We start from the raw sequence: 22589 nt of genomic DNA on the forward strand, positions 1-22589 counted from the left end.
CCCAGGCTGGTGTCTGCTGGGGTCTTCCAGCTGGCTGTGCGCACGCGAGCTTCTCCACGTGAACCTCCCGCTATCCAAGCTCTGCAGCCCCTGCACCCCCTGCTCTGGGCACCCACTGGGTCTGGCCGACTGAGTCCAGGCTGCACGTGCAATCCGTCAATGGAGGGCCTTTGGCCAAACCCAGACTTGAATTCTTCCCTGGAGGAAGGAGTTGGCCCCGTGCCTTCGATACCTGTTCAGGTCCTCAAGGTCATCCCAGCCCACCTGGTAATGGCTTCCAGAAGGTTCTTCTCGAAGAGGCGCTGTTAGCACTGGTGGCCGGCTGGCATTGCTTATGCCGTTTGTGGAAGGGTTAGGGAAAGAACTCCCCGCACTCGATCTGCTGCCTTTAAAATCGGGCGTCCTTGACTTTGCCAGAAGCCAGCCAAGGGCATTAAAAAAAAAGGACAAGAAAAAAAAAAAAACTCGCTTTTCACGACTGCGTCCCTGAGTGACAGCTGTCATCACGTCTGTTCACTCTACAGTCCTTCCTACCCCACACCGTTCCCTCCCGTCACTCCCTCTACCTGATCTAAAGTACCTCTATTCTCCCCTATCCTTCCCCCACCATTGTGAATTAACTTCTGCATATCAGAGAAAACATTGAGGCTTTTGGTTTTTTGGGTTTGGCTTATCTCACTGAGCATGATGATCTCCAGCTCCATCCATTGACCAGCAAATGCCATCATTTCATTCTTTTTCAAGGCTGAGTAATATTCCATGGTGTATATATACCACATTTTCTTTGTCCATTCACCTTTTGAAGGGCACCTAGGTTGGTCCCATAGTTTAGCTATTGTGAATTGAGCTGCTATAAACATGCATGTGGCTGTGTCACTGAAGGGTGCTGATTTTAAGTCCTTTGGGTATAAACCAAGGAGTGGGATAGCTGGGTCAGATGGTGGGTCCATTCCAAGTTTCCTGAGGAATCTCTACACTGCTTTCCAGAGTGGCTGCACCCTTTTGCATTCCAGCAATGTGTGAGTGGACCTTTTCCCCACGTCCTTGCCAACACTTATCGTTGCTGGTCTTCTTGATCACAGCCATCCTGATTGGGGTGAGATGGAATCTTAGAGTTGTTTTAATTTGCATTTCTCAGGTCACTAGAGATGTTGAACACTCTTTCATATATTTACTAATCGCCTGTATGTCCTCTTCTGTCAAGTGTCTGTCTCTCCAGTTCCTTGGCCCACTTATTGATTATGTGCTTTGTGTTTCTGGTGTCAAGTTTTGTAAGTTCTTTATAAGTTTTGGAGGCGAATGCTCTCTCTGAAGTTCACGTGGGGAAGCTTCCCCACACTCTGTGGGGTCTCTTTTCACATTATGGATGGTTTCCTTTGCTGAGAAAAAGCTTTTTCGTTTGAATCCATCCCATTTATTGACTCTTACTTGGATTTCTTGCAGTCCAGGGGTCTTGTTGAGGAATCTGGTCCAAAGCCGACATGATGAAGATTTGTGTCTACTTTTTCTTCTATTTGGAGCAGGGTCTCTGGTCTAATTCCGAGGTCCTTGATCCTTTTTGAGTTGAGTTTTGTGCCGGGTGAGAGACAAGGGTTCAATTGCGCTTTACCGCATATGGATTTCCATTTTCCCAGAACCATTTGTTGAACAGGCTGTCTTTTCTCAATTATTTTGATAATACATATATATACACACAGACACACACATATATGTGGTTCCAATACATAAAAACTGATATGAAGTATATATGTGCGTATGTATAACATGTGTATATACAGATGCATGTATATGCAAACACACCCTAGCTACTGTAATATTAAGTTATTGGACTTCTTTCTAAAATATATTCCTAAAATCGTATATCACATAATAAATATATGTAGTATTCATATTTCTATGTATTCGGACCTTAGTTTGGGTGTATACACACACATGTGACCTGATAAAACGTTACCGTGTAAATTGTGTCTGCACATTATCTATACTAGGTTCATACTATGCACTATATGTATGTATGATGACTAATGTGAATTAATTCTGTGTGCATACGTGAGCACTGTGTGTATGCGCGCATGTATGTGCCTCCCTATGTATGCACACGCGTGTGTGTCGTGTGTGCTGTGCGTGTGGACTTGCGTGTGTATAGCCGCTCTCATCCGGAACTCTCGGGCTCCTTTATGTATGACATGTAATCGGCACAGCCTGCAGCACAGAGCGTGAGGCACAGGTGGACGGCTCTGCTCCCCTGCGCTCTTTCTCTTTCCTGTCCTCTCTTGGCCAGTGCCCGTCTCTGGGATCAGGTCTCTCCTAGCTGAAAGCAGCTTCGGAGGTCACTTGGACCAAGAGTCCATGTTGTTCTTTTGCATTTGAGGGTGGTGAAGCCCAAGGTGCCAAGCAAGGTGGCCAAGGTCACCTGGCTCCCAAGCGACCGAGGCGGCGCCTGGCCCTGTGCGCTGGGCTCCGTCCTCACCAGCCCCGTCTGGACCTTGGAGCCTCTTACGTAGCCTGTGGCCGGATGGCCTGTCCCTCGGCCTGGTAAGCCGACCTCGGAGGGAGCCGTTTATGTCGTCCCTTCTGTGTGAAAAATCCAGGCTGCTTCAATCCTGCAGGAAAACCTACCCGCGGGGAAAGGTGCAGACCAGCCCGCGTCTCTCCGTTCACTTTGGCCCGTAAAATAATCAGCCGGAAAAACCAGGCGGGAAAGCGTGCACGTGCAGGTCCCTTCTGAGTCACCGAGATGGACCGGGGGCGGCCCCGAGCGCGTCCTGCGGGCTGGTTCCCTCCCCTCCGCCTCTGACCCGTCCGTCATCCCCAGTCTGCTATGGAGATGCCGTTTTCTGTTCCAGGACGCGCAGCTCGAAGCGACGTGTGGTCTGATTTTACTTCCAGACCCTCCAAAGCACACAGTCTGCCTTCTCGGGAGATCCACCTTCTGTTTTTGACATTTTCCCATTTTGACCCTCACCCTCAACAGCGTCTTAATTTTGCATTATTTTGGGAAGCATTTTCTTTCCATCGAGCGTTTGTTCTTCATACTTCTGTTTATGAACGTCGCTTTTGTTCATTGGTACGTGTGTATTTGCTGTGTGACTGTATAAATGTCGGTCTGCATGTCTCTCCGTGCGACCAGGCATCTGTCTGCCGAAGGATCTTCTCCCTGTATCGGCAGTTAGACTTTGGACACTCGTAGTGGCCCCAGGGCTTCTGCAGTCCGAAAACACTTAAAAGTCAAACGTTCCAGAAGTAATTAATTCATGTCTTAAATGGTGCCTCGTTCTGACTAGCATGATAACGTCTTCCCCCCATCCTGCTCGAGGGATCCCTTGGTCCAGCGTATCCACAAGGTATACAGTACCCTCCTGTGACTCTCCTCCGTGGTTTTCCTGCATGTCAGCCGGACTGACATTGTCTTGCTTTCAGATAACCTTTGATTCCTCAGTAGGGACCCTCATCCTAGCTCACACGCTTAGCGCTCTCGGCACGCACCCTTCCTGCAGAGTTTCATCCCCCGCCGTCAGGAGACGAAGGTCGAAGAGAATACAGTGAGAGAAGAAGATCACGTGCATGTAGCTTTCATCAGAATCCCTGTTTATGATCATTCTATTTATTATTCGCGCGTGTTCATTTCTTACTGTGTCTGATTAATTCCTTAAACTTCGTTATAGATGGATGATGGGAAAGTCGAGTCTCTGTAGGCTTCAGTACCATCTGCAGTCTGGGGCAACCCCTGGGGGTCTTGAGCCCCGTCCGCTGTGGATCAGAGGGGACTTCCTTGTGTTTCTGTGCCGTGGGCTTCTCTGTAATCCAGAATTTCATTGCAAAATCCATGCACCGGTTTTCACCAGCTGGGTGAAACTCCCCGCCCCCTAGAGCTGAGGTCTTTGCGGAAGCGGAATCGAGGGGCAGACGGTGTGGCGTGCACCTGAGTTCCTGGAAAATCGTTGGTTATCGCGTTGTGAGCCAAAAGCGTGGAACCATTTGGGGGTGGATGCTGGAGAATTGGATTTTTTAAGAGCATCCGAAGATTTCCAAGTAACCGTCTGCTCGGAAACCGACCGTCGACCGTCAGGATGCATGACTGAGTTCGGCAACAGACCTCCACACAGGGTTTTGGGATGTTTGCAGATTCCTGGCTGTAGATACGGAAATGGTTTGGAAGTTGTGGGAGAAAGAGAAGAGCAAGTCCCTGTGGAGGCTTCGGCTTGGTGTCCGTCCCCGTGCAGAAACTGAAGCTTTGAACTTTGCAATGAATACTTTCATCAGAGGCTCAGGGTCTTCACGGTATCTTCGTAAGGTACAATATCGATTTTTTATGGACTACTTGGCGTGGTGTTCAAAGTCTGTCCCCACCTCAATTCGAGTGTGCAGCTCCTGTCCTGTTGACTCAGCTACGTACTATCTTCCTTCCCTTGATTCCCGTTGAAAGTCCTGGTTCCCGCCATCACGGTGCAGTGTGTTCCTGACTCTCCGAAATGCCGAGGGGGCCAGTGGGGTGGGTATGGCCAGCAGCCCTAGCGTGGTGGAAGATGACCTTTCCTTTGGTACAGTTGGCCTGCATTTCACTCTCCGATTACGTAATGCATCGCTGAACATCATAGTTCAAAATGGTGGAATTTTGCCAAGTATGGCCATCCCAGTGGCTGAAGAGGCTGAGGCAGGAGGATCTGGAGTCCAAAGCCAGCCTCAGCCATGGTGAGACCCTCAGCAACTCAGTGAGACCCTGTCTCTAAATAAAATACAAAATAGGGCTGGGGAGGGGGCTCAGAGGCCGAGCACCCCTAAAGTCAACCCCCGGTACCCCCCAAAACATTAATGGTAGAATTTTGATGGGATCTGTTTTTTAGATTGGTTAGAGCTGACAGAGGGGCGGTGTGCAAAGAACTTTAAGATCAGACAGAAGGCAGCATGGAGGGTGACCTTGCTCATGTAGGAGAAGAAATCAAGATCCAGAGGAGTAGGTTCTAAACTAGATCCACTGGCAGACTTGGCACTGAGGGAGTCTTGGATAGGGATGGAGTGTGTGTGTGCGTTGGGTGTGTGTGTGTGTGCATGTGTGTGTGTGCGAGTGTGGGTGTGTGTGCACGTGTGTGCGTGTGCATGTGTGTGCACGTGTGTGCATGTGCATGTGTGTGTGCAAGTGTGGGTGCGTGTGCATATGTGAGTGTGCAAGTGTGGGTGTGCATGTGTGTGCGTGTACATATGTGTGCAAGTGTGGGTGTGTATGTGTGCATGTGTGTGTTTGTGTGTGCATGTGTGTGTGCATGTGTGTGTGCATGCATGTGTGTGCATGTGTGCATGTGGGTGTGTGCAGGTGAGTGTGTGCATGTGTGTGCATGTGTGTGTGCAAGTGTGGGTGTGTGTGCATGTGGGTGTGTGTGCGTGTGCATGTGTGTGCGTGTGTGCATGCATGTGTGTGTGCATGTGCGCATGTGTACGTGTGCATGCATGTGTGTGAATGTGTGTGCATGTATGTGTGTGCATGTGTGGGTGTGTGTGCGTGTGTGTGTGCGTGCATCTCTGTATGTGTGTGGGTGTGTGTGCATGTGTGTGTGCATGTGTGGGTGTGTGTGCGTGTGTGCATGCATGTGTGTGTGCATGTGCGCATGTGTACGTGTGCATGCATGTGTGTGAATGTGTGTGCATGTATGTGTGTGTGCATGTGTGGGTGTGTGTGCGTGTGTGTGTGCGTGCATCTCTATGTGTGTGGGTGTGTGTGCATGCGTGTGTGCATGTGTGGGTGTGTGTGCGTATGTGTGTGCATGTGTGTGTGCTCCTGCAGAGGGAGGAGATTCCTCAGCCAGCTAACAGGTGCCCTGGGCTGTGAGTGTCAGAGGGAAGGACTCACGGCTTCCATGAAATATTGGTGTTCCCACCAGAAACAAAGGGAGATGGTTTCTGCGATGTCCCATGCTCTTGGGAATCGCCGCTCCCGGCTTTCTTAGTACCTAGTGCAGAAGGATGGGTATACCTGCGCCATGATGTGGCAGGGACGCGTATTTGGCTCCTGCAGTTTTCCCCACAGCGCTCTGAATGAATGCAAGAAATGGCGGGTCTTCCTGGTGCCTCTGGCCGGCAGCCGAGCTCCCGAGCTACCCTCTTGGGAGAGAAGGATGTTGCATTAAAGAAAAAAAGGTCAAGCCGTTGATGGTTTTTTTGGTTAGTCGCCCTCTCGGGCAGAAACACTGTCATGCAGAGTCACCTCACAGTGCCCAGCTGACTCATCCATCCTTTCAAAATACCAGTCTAGACGAACCTGGGCTTTGTGCGACCCGACCTGTGTACGTTCGGTGACGTTACGGAGTTTGCTGTTTTCATGACCTTCTCTCTCCTCCTTCCATGTCTGGGGATTCCCCTTCTCGCCTCCACTTTTAGGGTCCCGAACATTAAAGATGTAAATGTGGGGAAAGTGAAAAGTCTCCCTGTCCCTCAGTGATCCATCTGTGTCCCTGTGCAGGGATCTACGACATCTCGTCCTGGAGGAAATCCTCTCCAGTCTGTGAAACTTACGTTGATCAAACGTGAACGTTTCTTCCGGTGCTAAAAATCCAAATGTGGCCAAGTATGCAAAGTGACGTGTCTAGGTACGTCCTTCTGAATGTACCCACGGAGCAGCCCTGATGGTGTCATTGAATTGGCCTCACAGACATGTCGTGTCCATGGCCGCCATATTGCTTTGCAGGATGGCTTAGACCAATGGTTCTCCCCTGGGGAAATCGCGTCCTCCGGGAATCCTTGGAGAATATTTAGGTGCTTCCTCTTCTAACGACGGGTCCATCATCTCCGCCGTCTGTCAGAACCTTGTGGGGTGCGGGCTTAGACTTGGCCAAACGATTCCAGGCACGGAGCCCAGGCGTGGCTCACCCCGGGCAGTGTCAAGCCACCTGGGTCCTGCAGATATGCACTTCCACGTCGTATGGCGGGACTTAGGTAGAGGGTCCGAATTCCCCCTGCAGTTGGCTTTAAAGCCCTGGGAGAAATCCACCTTCTGAATTCGTCATTTATTGAGACCTGCCTTCCAGCCATCAGATACCACCCTGAATAGACCATCTCCCGTCATCCCAAGCGTTGCACCGATACGCGAGGCCCGAGGAACTTAACTGAGCAACTGCACAGCCTGCTCCACACTCACAGGGGCTCCGCCCAGGCGTCCTCTGACCAGGTTGGACTCCTGTAGAGTCTTTTCTGTGCGGTGCACCTGTTACTTGTAGCCTCACTGGCTGCTCTGCACGGCCTCATGAAGCACATGGGACCCACGTTTACCCAGTGACCCTCCCTCAGCCACAGAAGGGAACATCCCAGGGCCCCGGTTGCTAGAGTTGAAAGTGAAAGGATTCAAAGATAGAAGCAAGCCCAAACGTCAGCCATGCGATGGGAGGCTGTTGTCCACTTACTGAGTTACTCTCCTGATTTTGAGTACATTTCCACTCGACTCTGATGAACTCTGTCTAGGATGGTGGGCACTATGGAACACCCCCTCCACCCCCTGGTGATAGATCCACCTCTGTCTGATACATTTTTATTGTTGGCAGAAATAGCTGTTGACGTAGTTTGCTCCTCAGATCAGCTAAATGAACTACAGACTCATCCTTCAGTCCACCAATGCTCAGAATAACCGCGAAGGTCCTTATGAACGCCTTTGTCTACTTTTGAGTTAAATAATGTCATTTACTTGGGCGTGGGGGTGCAGGCCTATAATCCCAGTGACTCAGGAGGCTGAGGCAGGAGGATCTCAAGTTGGAAGTCAGCCTCAGCTAATTTGTGAGCTCCTATCCCACAAGGAATGGGGATGTTGCTCCGTGGTACAGCACCTTTGGGTTCAATTTCTAGCACTGTAAAAAAATAAATACACACACATACATGAAGGGACTCCTAAGCGGCCATTCACTTTTCATCTCTAAGAGGCCATTCACTTTTCATCTCTAAGAGGCCATTCACTTTTCATCTCTGAGAGGCCATTCACTTTTATTGTACACTTTACTGGTGCACGACACCATCGACTATCAAAAGAACACTGGTTTATCTGATGATCATCAAATCATCCATGTCCAGAAAAATCAAGATGGCGAGCCTTTGAAAGTGGGTTTCTTCCCGGTTTAGAAGGAGTGTTATTCAAATGCACCCTCAGTTCTTTGCAGAAGGTGCCCTATGAAGAATTAAACCCTCTGGGCACAGAAATCTAGAGGAAAGGTGTCAACCCTTGTAATTATGAATGGTTTCTCCAAGCGACCAAAACATGGCATGCTTTGGGAAGGCGCCATCTTGTTTAGCGATTTACAAGGACGTTCAGATTCTGGGAGGTGAACGATGCCGGTACATGCTTCCACCTAAGTACGCCAGTTAGCGTTAATGTCCCAAGCCGACCCTGCTTCCATGAGGTGATGTACCTTTTGTGGCATCTGAAGCCACGTGGGCCTGGATGTAGGCTTCCAGTTCCCCCCAGAATGGAAACACTTTGAGAGATCCACGCCTATGCTCTTAAGGGACAAAGAGGATCCCCTTGAACGTTTGGGAAACGTTACGCATCCCTTGACCAACTTGTAAGCAACGGAGGGGGATTGCTTCCTGGTAGGTGCATGTCCACAGCTGTCTACACGCCATCCTTTGAACCTTGAGGGATTTGTGTTCGTTCGACAGTGACTTGTTGAGAACTTCTTCAGTGTTGGGCTTGGGTCCAGCTGACAGGGTGTGCAGGGAAAGTTGAGGCCAGCAACGTTCTTGCTGATATCTGCTAAGGGAAGGTGCATGGCTCGGATTCAGTACTGAGTAAGAATTTCCTACCAGGATGCGGTGGGATGCGCGACAGGGCCAGCCGAGGGGACGGGACCACTGCCTTGTCTTCTTTATCCTTCTTTACTTTCTTTTCCCTTCAGGTTGCTTTGGTGTTTTCATAAGGAGTCATTGTTGGAGGGTCAGCGCTTCCTTGGACAGCATCACCCTTGCCGAAATCTGGCTGCAGGATTCAACGAGAGTGGTCCCCTGGCAATGGGAATCCAACATGTCCGCCATGTTTTTTCCTGACCTTGAGCTTGTCTCCGAGCAGTGAGCCAGGCGCTCTCCTGCGTAGCCTCTCCTGGGCCCTGTGCTCCCTGGAAACCCCCCTCTCCGCCGGCGTCCCCTCACCTCTTCCCCTCCTTGGCCCCCTATCACCTGGACCACCTGCGGATGTGCATGTGAACCATGTCAAGGCCCAAGGGATTGTTATGGCTCCCGTTGTTCTTCACCCCGGTCTGTGTCATGTTAAACTCCAACGTCCTGCTCTGGATTACCGCTCTGGCCATCAAGTTCACCCTGATCGACAGCCAAGCACAGTATCCGGTGGTCAACACCAACTACGGCAAAATCCGGGGATTAAGAACACCATTGCCCAATGAGATTTTGGGTCCAGTGGAGCAATACTTGGGGGTGCCCTACGCCTCACCTCCCACTGGAGAGAGGCGGTTCCAGCCTCCAGAACCCCCTTCCTCATGGACTGGTGTTCGGAACGCCACCCAGTTTGCTGCCGTGTGCCCTCAACACCTGGACGAGAGGTCCCTCCTGCATGATATGCTGCCCATCTGGTTTACCGCCAATCTGGATACTCTGATGACCTACGTTCAAGATCAGAACGAAGACTGCCTCTACCTGAACATCTACGTGCCCACGGAAGATGGTAAGTCCTTTCCTTAGGGCCGCCCATGCTGTTCCCTGCAGACCCATCTGTTTACCTGTTTTCCCAGTTCAGAGAGTGGTGGTTCTCGTAGCAACTTAGAGGGTCGCAGGCACTGACTGAGTTTCTAGTGGGTCCATCAGACTGTCGTTCATGACTTCTTTAATTGGTAACTCCTTAGCCTGCTCAGGGCCTTCCATTACAGGTGCTAATTAGCACGAGTATATGATGTCACATGCTGTACCTGAGTCATTGGAGAAGAAGCGATGAATCTATAAAAAAGTGCATTATCATTTTTGTGTCTGAAAACTAAAAAAACAAAATAAATGGAATGGACGGGTCTGCCTGCTTTATGTACGTAAGACATCATGATCCTTTTTTGAGTCTTGGAAGGGGTTCAAAGACGGTCTTCAATAGCCCAGGAAGGGATGGGGCACGTGATGGCGGGCGTCCGTGGTTTACGACGCATCTCGTCGGTGTGGGTTTGGATATTGTTTTTATTTTTTTCCCCTCCTGTCCTTCACTGTCAGGTGGCAGATGTATCTATAAAGAAGATCGCAGCTACTTTAGGTAATAATGTGTAGCTTTCGTTAAAAAAAAAAGAAAAGAACACTCTCTTCCACAGAGCAATAGCGAAAATGTGTGAAAATCGAAAAAATAATGCTCAGTGCATTGACTTAATCTCGTGTGATGAAAACGTGGGCATCCCCACACCCGTGTCGACTTCAGATTCACATTTCCTCTGCAGCCACGTTCCTCGGTTATATTATTTTTTCATGTGCCATTTCTAGGGAGTGGGAGACTCAAACAAATGGAGATCTTACTGGAACTGAAGGAGGAAATTCGTGGGGATTCTAGACTCATCCCCTCGAGACACTTGATCTCCTCTTTTGCCTTTTCTGATGGAGAATTTGATTCTCCCTCCCTCTCCAGTCTCTTTCTTATCCTTGGCTCCCTGGGGAATGTTTTCCAGTACGATTTTGCAGAAGCTCAGGGGTAGGCGCACCTGCCGTTCCCCAGATTCTGTTCCTTGCGCCCCGTGGTTCTTTCTCCATGAACGTGGTCGGACGATGGTCGCAGGTGAGTGAAAACCCGCACCGTGCGGGTGTCTCATTGGGATGACCAGGAAGAGCCCACGGAAAGAAATTCGCGGAGCTCCCGTGCTTCTCAGAAGGCATCCCTCTGCGTAGACCTCGTCGCACCCCATCGGAACACCCCGCAAGCAAAGCCAGGAGCCCCTTTGCTCGGAGACCGAGATGTGCAGAGTCACCTGCATTGACATGCAGACCCCTCGGCCATGGCTTCACCATTAAGCGTGGCCCTGGAGCCGGGGACGCTAAAAAGTCAGGACAGGGCTACCTGGTGGAAAAGCAATTTCACGGTAACGATAAAACCCGATTTTTCTCCTTGAGCTCTTTTGACTTCGCAAAGCAATGTGTGCACCGTCCTGACCAGCGAATCGGAAACCTCATAGGGCTGAACGCGCAAAATCGACCTCCCCATAAGATGTAAATATTGGAGTTTGGCTAGTGCGCGTCCAAAGCCAGAATCTAAACACCAAAAACAAAAACGAAGCAAAACCCCACCGTCTCTCAGATTAATTGGGTCAAGAATTTTGTGTGTGTTTTTTTCCCTTGTTTTTTGTCTGAATTATATCAACTTCAGAATCAGTAGGAAGGTTGGGATGTTTAATTAGATGTTTAATTACTGGCTATTCATTCCACTTGTGCAACGCGTTCAAACTATGATGTCCTGTGGTTTCCTCGGAAAGTTCTTTCTTGAGGCAAGATCTTCAACCATAGCTTGGCATTTATTAAATGGTTTGGAAACCAGAATAAATAAATAAATTTCAGTTTGATAGACACATATGTATTTTTGACATTCGTCTTTCTGTCTGGATCAGGCTGGCTCGAAGGTCTACGTCCCTTCTGCCGTGTAATATGGAGAAGTCCCATAAAATTAAAAAATGGATCGTTGAGCTAAGTGCGTGTTTATTTAGCTTTTTTCGCTGCTGTCAACAAAAGACCTGAAAAGAACAATTTTAGAGGAGGAAAAAGTTCAGTCGAGGCTCACGGTTTCAGAGGTCTCCGTCCAAAGATGGCGGACTCCATCGGTCTGCGTCCAAGATGGGGCAGAACATCATGGCGGAAGAGGAAAGATGCTCATGACGTGGCCACCAGGAAGCAGAGAGAGCTTTGTCCTCTCTCCACAGAGAAAACATACACCCCAGAGGCAGAGTGACCCACCTCCTCCTGCCATACCCTACTTGCCTACAGCTGCCACTCAGTTAATCCACATCAATGGATTAATCCACTCATAGGGTGAAGACTCACAAACCAATCATTTCGCCTGCAAACTTCCTTGCATCGTCTCACACATGAGATTTTGGGGGACACCTCACGTCTAAACCATAACAGTGCATATTATTATTTTCCTTTTTTGCTATTGTTTCTTTTTTCACGGAGCTGATGATGAAGCCCCGAAGGTCATGCACGCCAGGCGAGTGCTCTACCACCGAGCCACATCCCCAGCACCTTGTCTTTTAAAAATAAATAAAAAACACGAGAAAGTTGCTAGAAGTCTTTTTGCATGATAGACTTTTATATGCTATGATTTTTCTTCAAAAGCAGAAGAATTATAGCAACTGCCCTTTAAAATAAGTCAGGTCTTGCTGAAGGGGAGTTTATTGGTACAAAGGAACAACATGACCATCTAAACTTAGGCCTGATTCTATTTTTTTTTTCCTGCTGTATCTCTTTTTTTTTTTTTTTTATCGTAAGCAAATGGGATACATGTTGTTTCTCTGTTGGTACATGAAGTAGAGGCACAGCATTTGCGTGATCATACATTTACACAGGGTTTGATTCATTCTCTTATTTTTTTCTGTGCCCCCACCCCTCCCACCCCACTTTTCCCTGTATACAGTCCCTCCTTCCTCCATTCTTGCCCCCCTCCCACCCCCCATTAAGTGTCATCATCCCCTTATCAGCGAGATCATTCATCCTTTGGTTTTTTGAGATTGGCTTATCTCACTTAGCATGAAATTCTCCAATTTCATCCATTTGCCTGCAAATGCCATAATTTTATCCTTCTTTATGGCTGAGTAATATTCCATTGTATATATATATCACAGTTTCTTTATCCATACATCAATCGCAGGACATCTAGTCCTCGGCCTATACCCAAAGGACTTAAAATCAGCACACTAGAGAGATACAGCCACATCAATGTTCATAGCTGCTCAATTCACCATAGCCAGATTGTGGAACCAACCTAGACCTGATTCTTTATAACTAATTCCTACCTTACAGATGTCAATAAATCATTTAGGTTTTTCTCGAAGAATCGTTGGTCTTTGGGGTCCCAGCGACGAGCTAATGGATCAGCACAGAGTCGCAGATTTAACCTTTTGATAGATGCTCAAGGGTCACTGTCCATGAACCCCATCGGGGTAGAGAGTAGGGCGTAGGAACAGTGTTGTAACTAGAAAGGAGATTTCTGCAGGATCTGCACAGTGTGTGTGAGAGAGAACAGTGACCACTTTGGGGAAGCCATGCAGAGCGTAGCTTGGCGCTTCGCTTGGTGAACGCCAAGCTCAGAAGTCTGAGGTGGAGGTAAAGAATAAGTCCATGTTCGTTGATAAATGGGAGAGGACGTTGGAATTCACAATTGCTCTCAGTCAGGGGGTCCAAGGATGTAGAAAGACCACCTATGGAAACTCCCTGTTTTTCGTGATGACCTTTGGCACGCTTGAGAATTAAAGATGAAGGACAAATAGCCGACATTTTCAACCTCCTCAGCAACCTATTTCATATTGTCGAAGAGGAAAGCCATGGCTTAGTCCAGGAGGCATTAGGGAATCCACAGGGCACGTGGACCAATCTGGCGCTGACTGAATTTGGCCACTTCCCCCGGATCTTTGGACATAGATATCGAAAGCGTTGTGCTTGGAAGATTTCAGGGGAGGTACAACCAACCCTTCCATTCTCCCTCATGAGTCTAGGAAATAGAAAGAAAATATCAATGCAAGTTACTAACCTCGTCCTTTTATTATTGGGTAATAACAACATACGGTTGCAGATTCTATAAAAGTGAAATCGCATTTTTTTGGCCACATCCCCAGGCATTTTATTAAAAGTCTTTTTATTTGTTCTAACTTGTTGCACCTGACAGCAGAAGGCATGGCTGCATTTTGACAGATCAGACATAAATGGAGGTCATCTCTCATCTTTCTGACTGTCCATGTTGCAGGATCACATGGTCATGCAGTCACACATGCACATGAGTCACCATGTCTGTTCACTCTACTGTCCTTCCTGCCCCACACCCTTCCCTCCTTCACTCCCTCTACCTAATCTAAAGTACCTCTATTCTTCCCTAGCAACCCCATTATTGTGAATTAGCATCCACACATCAGAGAAAACATTTGGTTATTTTAGGATTGGCTTATTTCACTTAGCATGATATTCTCTAAGCTCCATCCATTTACCAGCAAACGCCATCATGTCATTCTTATTCAAGGCTGAGTAATATTCCACTGTGTATATGTACCCCAGTCTCTTTATCCATCCATCTGTTGAAGGGCACCTAGGTTGGTCCCATAGCTTAGCTATTGTGAGTTGAGCTGCTATAACATTGATGTGGCTGCATCACTGTATTGTGCTGAATTTAAGTCCTTAGACAGGATCTTGCTAATTTGCTTAGGACTGCTTTCAGTTCCTGAGGCTGGCCTTGAACTTGCTGTCCTCCTACCTTGGCCTCCTGAGCCACCCAGGAAGAGTTTGGATTGGCACTGTGGACTCAAGAAGTCCCACCTGGTCAGAGGAAGAGTGGACATTCCGGGGGACTCAGGTACACCAGATGATGGAAAAGCGGGTGGTCTCTTGAGCAGGAAAATTTCTTCTATGCCAAGCAAGCTGCACTTACCTTAGAAATCCCTAACTCTGAATTCTAGCTAGAATCCTCGTGCTGGGAAGATACACAGGTTTTCTGAAACTCTGGCGGTCTCGTCATATGGCCCTGATCTTGGAATACTGTGATTTCACTTGGGATTTCAAGCAGCACAAGGTGATCAAGGCTGCAGGTGGAATTTATATGTGTCAATCCGCTGAGCTTGAGATCAGGAGAATTTCTGGATGAGGTTGCATCCATCTCGAATCCCATTGACTCAGGAGGCTGAGGCAGGAGGAAGGCAAATTGGAGACCAGCCTCCACGCCATTTATCAAGGTCCTCAGCGTTTTAGTGAGACCATGTCCGTAAATGAAATATAAATAGGGCCGGGGAGGTGGCTCCCTGGCTGAGCACCCCGGTCCAATCCCCAGCCCCTCAGCTGCCGCCTTCTCTGCTTCTCCAGTGCTGTTAGCAAAATCTCTTGAGCAGTCTCCATCTCTGTCTCCCCTCTTGACCTGCATCTATAGGGATCACCCTGCTTCCTGGGGCTTTATTGCTGCAAATCCCCGTCTCTCCCTGTGGCCGCCTGGCCAGAGGCTGCTTGCTGGCCTTGGGGTTCAGCTGCGGGGATTCTTCTGCTGGCCTCAGTTTCCCTGAGAGTCAGCAGAGGTGGACCTGGGGATCCAGAGCGTCCACCCAGCACAGGGCACAGAGCGTGAGCGCTGGAGAGTCCTCTGTTCCTGGGAAGAAGGAGGACCGTCTCCGCTGGCCTGCTTAGGTTGCTCCATTCAGTGCAGAATAAATGTGCATCATGTGACTTTTGCTCGCTTTTCTTCCTGAACGGACTCGTTTTTTGCGTCATTAAGAGGATTTCTGGCCCGCGGTGTGACGGAGAAGAACCGGTCGCCCAGGCCGCGTTCTCACCGTTTTTGGAAGGGAGTCTTGAACAGGGTACCGCCCGCCTTCGGGTGGCTCGGTTTTCAAGAGAAATTGGTTTCATTTGTCTTCTCGTCGCACATGAGCCGGCTGCGTCTACACAGCGGCCAAACCCAAGTGAAAAACGGATCGTAACCTGGTGGGCGCGGGCGAGCGTGTGTTCGCCACCCACATCCACATGAGATCCTGCAGAAAATAATGGGTCGATTCCGGCTGCCACCTGCCGTCGGATGTGGGACACGGTGGCCTCGCAGCTCCTGGGTAGAGGTGACTATGAGCGAGAGTTAGATCACGATCAATCTGAAGTGAATCGATGAAAACCTTCTCAGTGTTTGAAGAGCTCGAGGAAACTGAGGTGAAACTCTCCGCACCCATCTGTCTCCATGCGATCCCACCCCTCTTTCCTCGATAAAGTCCCTCCTTCCTCCATTCTTGCCTCCCTCCCACCCCACATTATGTGTCATCATCCGCTTCTCAGAGAGATCATTCATTCTTTGCTTTTTTGGGGATTGGCTTCTCTCACTCAGCATGACATTCTCCAACTCCATCTATTTGCCTGCAAATGCCATCATTTTATTCTTCTTCGTGACTGTGTAATATTCCATCGTATATACATACCACAGTCTATCCATTCACCTATTGGAGGGCACCTAGGTTGGTTCCCCCATCTAGCTCCTGTGAATTGGGCAGCTGTGAATATTGATGTGGCTGCATCACACGATGTCACTCTTAATGCAGTTTGCAGTTTAGATTTTCTCCTAATTTCCACCAATCAAAATGACCTAGAATAGTGAAGATGGATTTCCCTAAATTTTGTTTGTAAATAACGGTCCAAGATAGAAACTCTGGGGGCCGTTAGTCTCCTGGGAGGCTGGCTGGGCTCCTGAATAGCGTTTCTTTCCAGAACGTGCTCTCATTTCATTGACTGTTGGATGGCACAGCTGGATTGGATAGTGTCCTTTATGTCCCGTATTCTCTTAGGCAGGTCATTTGATATTTTGAATATTCATTTTTTGTTCGCAGCTGTTGAAAATGATAATATCGCACATCTTCTTGTTATCAGGCTGAGTCCTGCAGGGAAACTGAGGCAGCAGGGGACCCACCTCTACAAACCCTGGTCATTGAGATTTAGTTAACAGGCAGGAGCTGATTGAAGGGAAGGAGAGGGAAGGGGACACTCTCAAGGGACAGAGGGGTCCTCTCAGAGAGGAGGGGACAGCAGGCCTCTCCTGCATCCAGTTTTATGGGGTTCCAGGGAAGTTTCCAGAGAGTCCCACCCGGGTCCGCCCCCTGATTTTTGATGGACAGCAGGGCGACCTCAGACTGTCCAGCCCCCACGGCCATGGCCACTCTGGGTCTCCCTGGTCCAGGCTGGCTGGCTCTCACTGGCTCCTGTTCCTGCAGGTTCTATGGTGGAGGAATGACCCTGGTCTCTGGGCCCTGGGACCTGGTCTGTGTCGGGGTCACAGAGTCCCCTTCAGGGTCACTGGGTTCCTCTGGGACATGATTTCAGGCTGTGTCTCTCCTGCAGGCAGCAGGCGGTTGGTGAGGAAAGGGACGTGGGCTGTCCACGGAGGCCAGGCAGGGCTGCCAGCCAGGGGCTCCTGGGAACAGAAAGCCCGGGGGTCAGCTCATCCCCTGGACCTCGGGGTCCACCGCCACGTCCGTCTGTCCCCTGTCACTGCCTGGTGTAGGACTGGTGTGACCCTGGGCCAGCTGCTCTCTGGGAAATCAGGGGAAGCCTCCTCAGTGCCCGTGGCTATGGGTCTGGGGTCACGGGCTCCTGGCCCGTCCCCGTCACCTGGGTGGGAAGGTGTCGGTTTTCCCGTCTTTTCATCCTATGAGCCACTTGGACCCCATCTCCGCAGATCATCCCATTTCCTCGGGGCTGTGACCGCCCAGCGGCCGGGAGGGTCCGAGTCTGAGCTGCAGCTCAGGACGGGAGGGACGCTGATCTGCAGGGACCGGGCAGCTCGGCCGGGGTCGAGGCGAAGGGCGCGGACAGCCCGGGACCAGGGACAGGGCAGGGACGTCCTCATGATTTCAGTCCCGTCTCCATTGCTGGGGTGCAGGGAAGCAGCTCTGGGGTTTCTATGGAAACAGGTCCAGATGAATCATCCGCGGAAACAGTGCAAAAAAACAGAGAAAGTCCCCGTTGGACTCCAGGACCCGGCCTTCTGCTCTGCTCTGCCGCGTGGGAGTGGGTTTTAGGGACGGCGGCTGAGTTCCCCACCGTGGGCGCCTCTTCCCGGACTCCCAAGCCTCCCAGAGTTTCCTCAGCCTCAACTCCCTGGGGTTCGGTTTTGCTGAGAACCCCGTCCTCACGCTTGGGCCGGGGGCTTCCTGAAGGGAGAACGTGGGGGTCTTGACTCAGTTCCAGGGAAGGGCTGCTGGCATCAGCTTCATCGCGATTTGGAAATAGTAGGTTCTGAGACACGTGCTCTTCTGTGTCTTCTCTCCTTAAAACGGAGGCCTCTAACCACACGCTGCTGTGGCCTCTGCTCTTTGAAGACATTGTCAATCACTCCATCAGGAAGCCAAGCCCAGTAGTGAGGTCGCAGCCTGCTGCCCGTCCAGCGCAGGTTAGTCTCCACTCCAGCCAGTTGGGTTATGGCACCACCGATCCAAACCAGCCCAACGCCAGCTTCTTTCTTCCATTCTGTCTCTTTAAATGTTTTCTTAATTTGTTCTAACGAGTTGCACCTGACAGCAGAAGGCATGGCTGCATTTTGACAGATCAGACATAAATGGAGGGTCGTCTCTCATCTTTCTGACTGTCCATGTTGCAGGATCACATGGTCATGCAGTCACACATGCACATGAGTCACCATGTCTGTTCATTCTACTGTCCTTCCTGCCCCACACCCTTCCCTCCCTTCACTCCCTCTACCTAATCTAAAGTACCTCTATTCTTCCCTAGTCCCCATTTATTATGAATTAGCATCTGCAGATCAGAGAGAACATTAGGGCTTTGGTTTTTTGGGATGGGCATATTTCACTTAGCATGCTATTCGTCAACTCCGTCCATTTACCTGCAAATGGCAGAATTTCATTCTTCTTCAGGGTTGAGTAATATTCCATCGTGTACCACAGTTTCTTTATCCATTCATCTGTTGAAGGGCACCTAGATTGGTCCCGTAGTTTAGCTATTGTGAGTTGAGCTGCTATAAACATGGATGTGGCTGTGTCACGGTAGTGTGCTGATTTTAAGTCCTTTGGGTATAAACCTCAGAGTGGGAGAGCTGGGTCACTGTCTCTTCTTTGGATCATTTCAGGTGATTCATTTTTAAGTTATTCCTCCACCCGTCGTCCTTAGTGTTGGCTGGAGACGAGGCCTCGGGCCAGTACAAGTCGGGGGGTAAGGAAATTTCCGTCCTATGCTGGGAACGTGGGCCTCAGGGTGTGAACGCCCACTGTTAAAGTCCAGGTGCTGGAAACTCATCCCCTCAGTCCCACGTCTAGGGTATGTAGCGGCGGGTCTGGAGGAGGGCGTGAAGCAGGGCCGAGGCCAGGAGGCTGGGACGTCCGTCTACAGCTCCGTGGGGAGGGACCGGTACGGCGCTGCCTGCTGCGCTTACCGCCCTGGGTCGCGTCCACCCCGTTGCGATGTAGCGGAGACTCTGCGCAGGGGCGCAGGCGGTCTGCATGCTCTGCGCCCCGCTAGCCCCTGAGTGTCAGCTGTGCATCCTCATTTCTTTATAGAAGCACCCGGCCCTCAAGCATTTTGCTATAGTCTCTGAAATTGGAGCAAGGCAGCTCTCCTCTCCAGTGTGTCCCCCCAGCAGGATTTCTGACCCCTCTTGAGATGCACGTGTAGGGCACCTGCTGACCCCGTGGCCCTGAGGAAGCCCGGTTCCCCGAGACCCAGCTGCTGGCTTATCATCCCTTTAGCTTCCCCGGACATAAAAAGTGCTAAACGGGAGGCTGGAAGGTCTGCCGACGGAGGTCGCGGGAATCCTGAAGGAATCTTCCCCCCAGACCAACTGGATCGGCCTCAGGAGAGGCTGCCCTGGGGTCCCCTGGGGCCGGGATGCTCTTGCGGACCGTGGAGCAGGTTTTACGGCCCTGATGTCCCTCACACATCTGGACATTTCTCAGATTCCCCCGGAACTTTGCCTGCCAGTCACTTGGGGCTCCCCGACTCTCTCCGCGGCACATTCGTGCACATGAGTGACAGCCAAGCAGCTTCCGATCATAGGATCACAGGTTTTCCCCCTTGAAGGGGATAAACCGTCCTCGGAGAGAAAAGGGCCTCCTGCCCAAGGACGTCGACGTGGGAGGAAGGGCGGAGCCGAGGCTCACGTCAGGTCGTGGTGAGACCCAATCCCGCCTGCCCGTGTCAGGGTTGCCGGGTGCGTATGTTTCCCCCGCGGAGGAAAACATGGCATGGGGAAGGTCCTGCAGGACCTTTTCCTGGCTCTGATGAGGAGTCCTGTGAGGACCTCAGCCCACAACGGTCCACTCTGCCAGGCAGAGGGCGGCCTTCCTTCCCGGCACCGTCCCCTGCAGGACTCCCCGGTCCTGAGCCCACTGCAGCTCCGTGTGCAGATGGAAAGTCCCCTCCCTGCCTCCCTTCAGGTTCTTTGCGTTATTTGTTCAGTTTGCAACTCTGGACACACAGGGCTTTGAGGACCACGGCATTTTGAGACAAAGGCTGGTCTTTCCCGACCTCCAATGCAGATTTTTCTTGTACGAACAGGCGGCCGCAGATGGACCAGGGGACTGGGCAGCTTGGCAGGTGTTTTCCACGCCTTGCTGTCCCTCATCCACTCCATCCCTCGGCAGAGCTGGACTCTGCTCTGCCCCTCTGGAAAAGTACCATTACAGGTCCATCCCAGGTGATCCCCTGCTAGCCTCCCGGGCAGGCTGCATGCATGTCCCTCACCTGACCCTTCTGTGAAGGTTCGGGAAGGGTGCACTGGATCCAGGGTCCCACGTCGGAATGCACATTTGTTTGTTTGTCATGTGTCTCTCTCTCTGTGTCACGAATCATCTCGAGAGTTCGGGTTGGCTTTTGTGGCTGAAGGCGTCAAACGCAGGCTTCATCTGAACTGATCCGGAAGCCACGTGCTTTCCTCCTTAGAGAGTCACTGCTTTGCAAGGTGATTTAGAAAGCAAGAGGAAGGGGCTCGTCCCGCGTCCTGCCACAAACTCTCCACCTGCACCAAGACAAAGCCCTTTGTGGCCGAGGGTCGCCCCTCAGGATCCCCAGCACACGATGATCACGCACGGTAGCCGGGACCGGAGGCCGTGCATTGTCCCCAGTTGCCAAGGATCTGAGGGGTTGGGATGGAAGGTGGTAGAAAAGTGGGAGGGAACAGCCCACAGACTGACTGGTTTGTACTGCGGAGAATCCAGCCGGGGACCCATTTTTAAATGCAGCGAACCACACTTAGATCGCGTGGAGACGGAACCATGTCCAAAAAATTAGTTAAAGCTCTTGGTTTGAGTAAGGACTCAGCGTAGCACAGATCGAGCTTCCTCTAGACTCAGGGAGATGATCAGCCCTGATCGGAAGTCCTCTGAGCCATTCCGCCCAGATGGCGGTAAGGGCTGCGGTTCCTCCCGGAGTCGCACCCCACCTGCCTTATGTGCTTCTGCCTGACCAACCCAGAAGCCAGGATCGGAGCGATCTGCCTTCCTGTTTTCTAGAATCTTATGTCGCTTCCCTCTGCTTTCTCCTGGGGAAGCCCCCAGAGATGATTTTGTTCCCAGGACACCCCTTGGTTCTCTGGAGAAATGGGTCTTGACTTGTGGTTCCCAAGACAGAGATTTCCCAACCCACTGGCACTGCTTGTGTGGAATAAGCCTCCCACTGAAATGGGGGCAAGATGTCGGCCTCGCTTCTAACCCACAGAGGCTTCCTTCTGGGGATCGTGGTGCAGTCCAGGGTGGGCCGACTCCATGCTCTGGCCCAAGGTGAGGCAGAAGAAAATGGCGGAAGGGCCTGGAGGAGGAGAGCAGCTCAGGATGTGGCACCAGGAAGCAGAGAGAGCTCTGCTCACCAGGGACCAGATATAGTCCCCATGGAGCCAGGGACAGGATATAGTCCCCATGGAGCCAGGGACAGGATATAGTCCCCAAGGAGCCAGGGACAGGATATAGTCCCCAAGGCATGTCCCCAGTGACCCAGCTCCTCCAGCCACACCCCACCTGCCTTGAGTTACCACCTGGTTTATTGTGGCTCATGGTTTCAGAGATTCAGTCCATGGTGGGCCAACTCCATGGCTCTGGCCCAAGGTGAGGCAGAACAAAATGGCGGAAGGGCCTGGAGGACGAGAGCAACTCAGGACGTGGAACCAGGAAGCAGAGAGAGCTTAGCTCACCAGGGACCAGATATAAACCCCAAAGGCAGGTGCCCAGTGACCAGCTCCTCCAGCCACACCCACCTGCCCACAGTCACCACCTAGTTAACCTCTATCCACTGATTAATCCACTGAGCAGATTTCATTTCTCATAATCGATAATTTTTCTCTGAACATTCTTGAGTTTTCTCAAAATAAGGTTTTTGTGACACCTCACATCTAAACCACAACAAAGATCTTCTACAATTGCTGAACTTTCCGTGGTGTTCCCAACACTGATGCTTCATGAGAGGATTTAAGGTAGATGGCCCTGGTGAGCTTGTGCCTCAGCCTCTATCCGGAGGCACTCCATTCAATTACATTTTTCAAAGTCATTCAATTTATTTGTTTTATTTTGCTATTCTTTCTTTATACTGGAGATTGAACTCAGGAGCACTTAACCCCTGAGCCACCTCCCCAGCCCTATTCCGTATTTCAATTAGAGACAAGGTCTCCACAAGTTGCTTTGGGCCTCACTTTTTCTGAGACTGACTTTGAACTCCTGATCTTCCTGCCTTAGTCCCCGAAATGCTGGGATGACAGGCGTGTACCACCATACCAGACTCCAAATTTACTGAGTTTGAAGCAATCAGTTCATATAGCAGCAATTCACAAATATGCCATGATATACAAAATAGAACCATTTCCAATGTTGACCACATTATTACCCAACTTCCACATCAGTATTACGTGTGGGACAGGTGGTTTGAGACATATTACGTGCAATTGCTTAGCATGGTTTAGTAGCCAGTGAAAGAAACTCATGTTAAAT

General features: G+C 50.6%; 2 protein-coding genes across 3 annotated transcripts in view; both read left to right on the forward strand.

Annotated features, from left to right (window-relative positions):
• LOC306651164 (uncharacterized protein) overlaps positions 1–9091 on the forward strand; it is a gene marked incomplete at its 5' end in the record, with an annotated part of 82242 nt that extends 73151 nt beyond the window's left edge. Inside the window, one exon of the mRNA XM_079123651.1 lies at positions 8871–9091. The remainder of the gene's footprint in view (positions 1–8870) is intronic.
• A 3-nt stretch (positions 9092–9094) lies between these two features.
• NLGN4X (neuroligin 4 X-linked) overlaps positions 9095–22589 on the forward strand; it is a 239876-nt gene continuing 226381 nt past the window's right edge. For both annotated transcript variants that reach the window (XM_079123141.1, XM_079123142.1), the window contains exon 1: positions 9095–9649. In XM_079123141.1, coding sequence (XP_078979267.1) covers positions 9178–9649 — 472 coding nt within the window. In that variant the 5' untranslated portion in view covers positions 9095–9177. The remainder of the gene's footprint in view (positions 9650–22589) is intronic.

This window comes from Sciurus vulgaris (assembly GCF_902686455.1).
Source record: "Sciurus vulgaris genome assembly, chromosome: X".
NCBI lineage: Eukaryota > Metazoa > Chordata > Mammalia > Rodentia > Sciuridae > Sciurus > Sciurus vulgaris.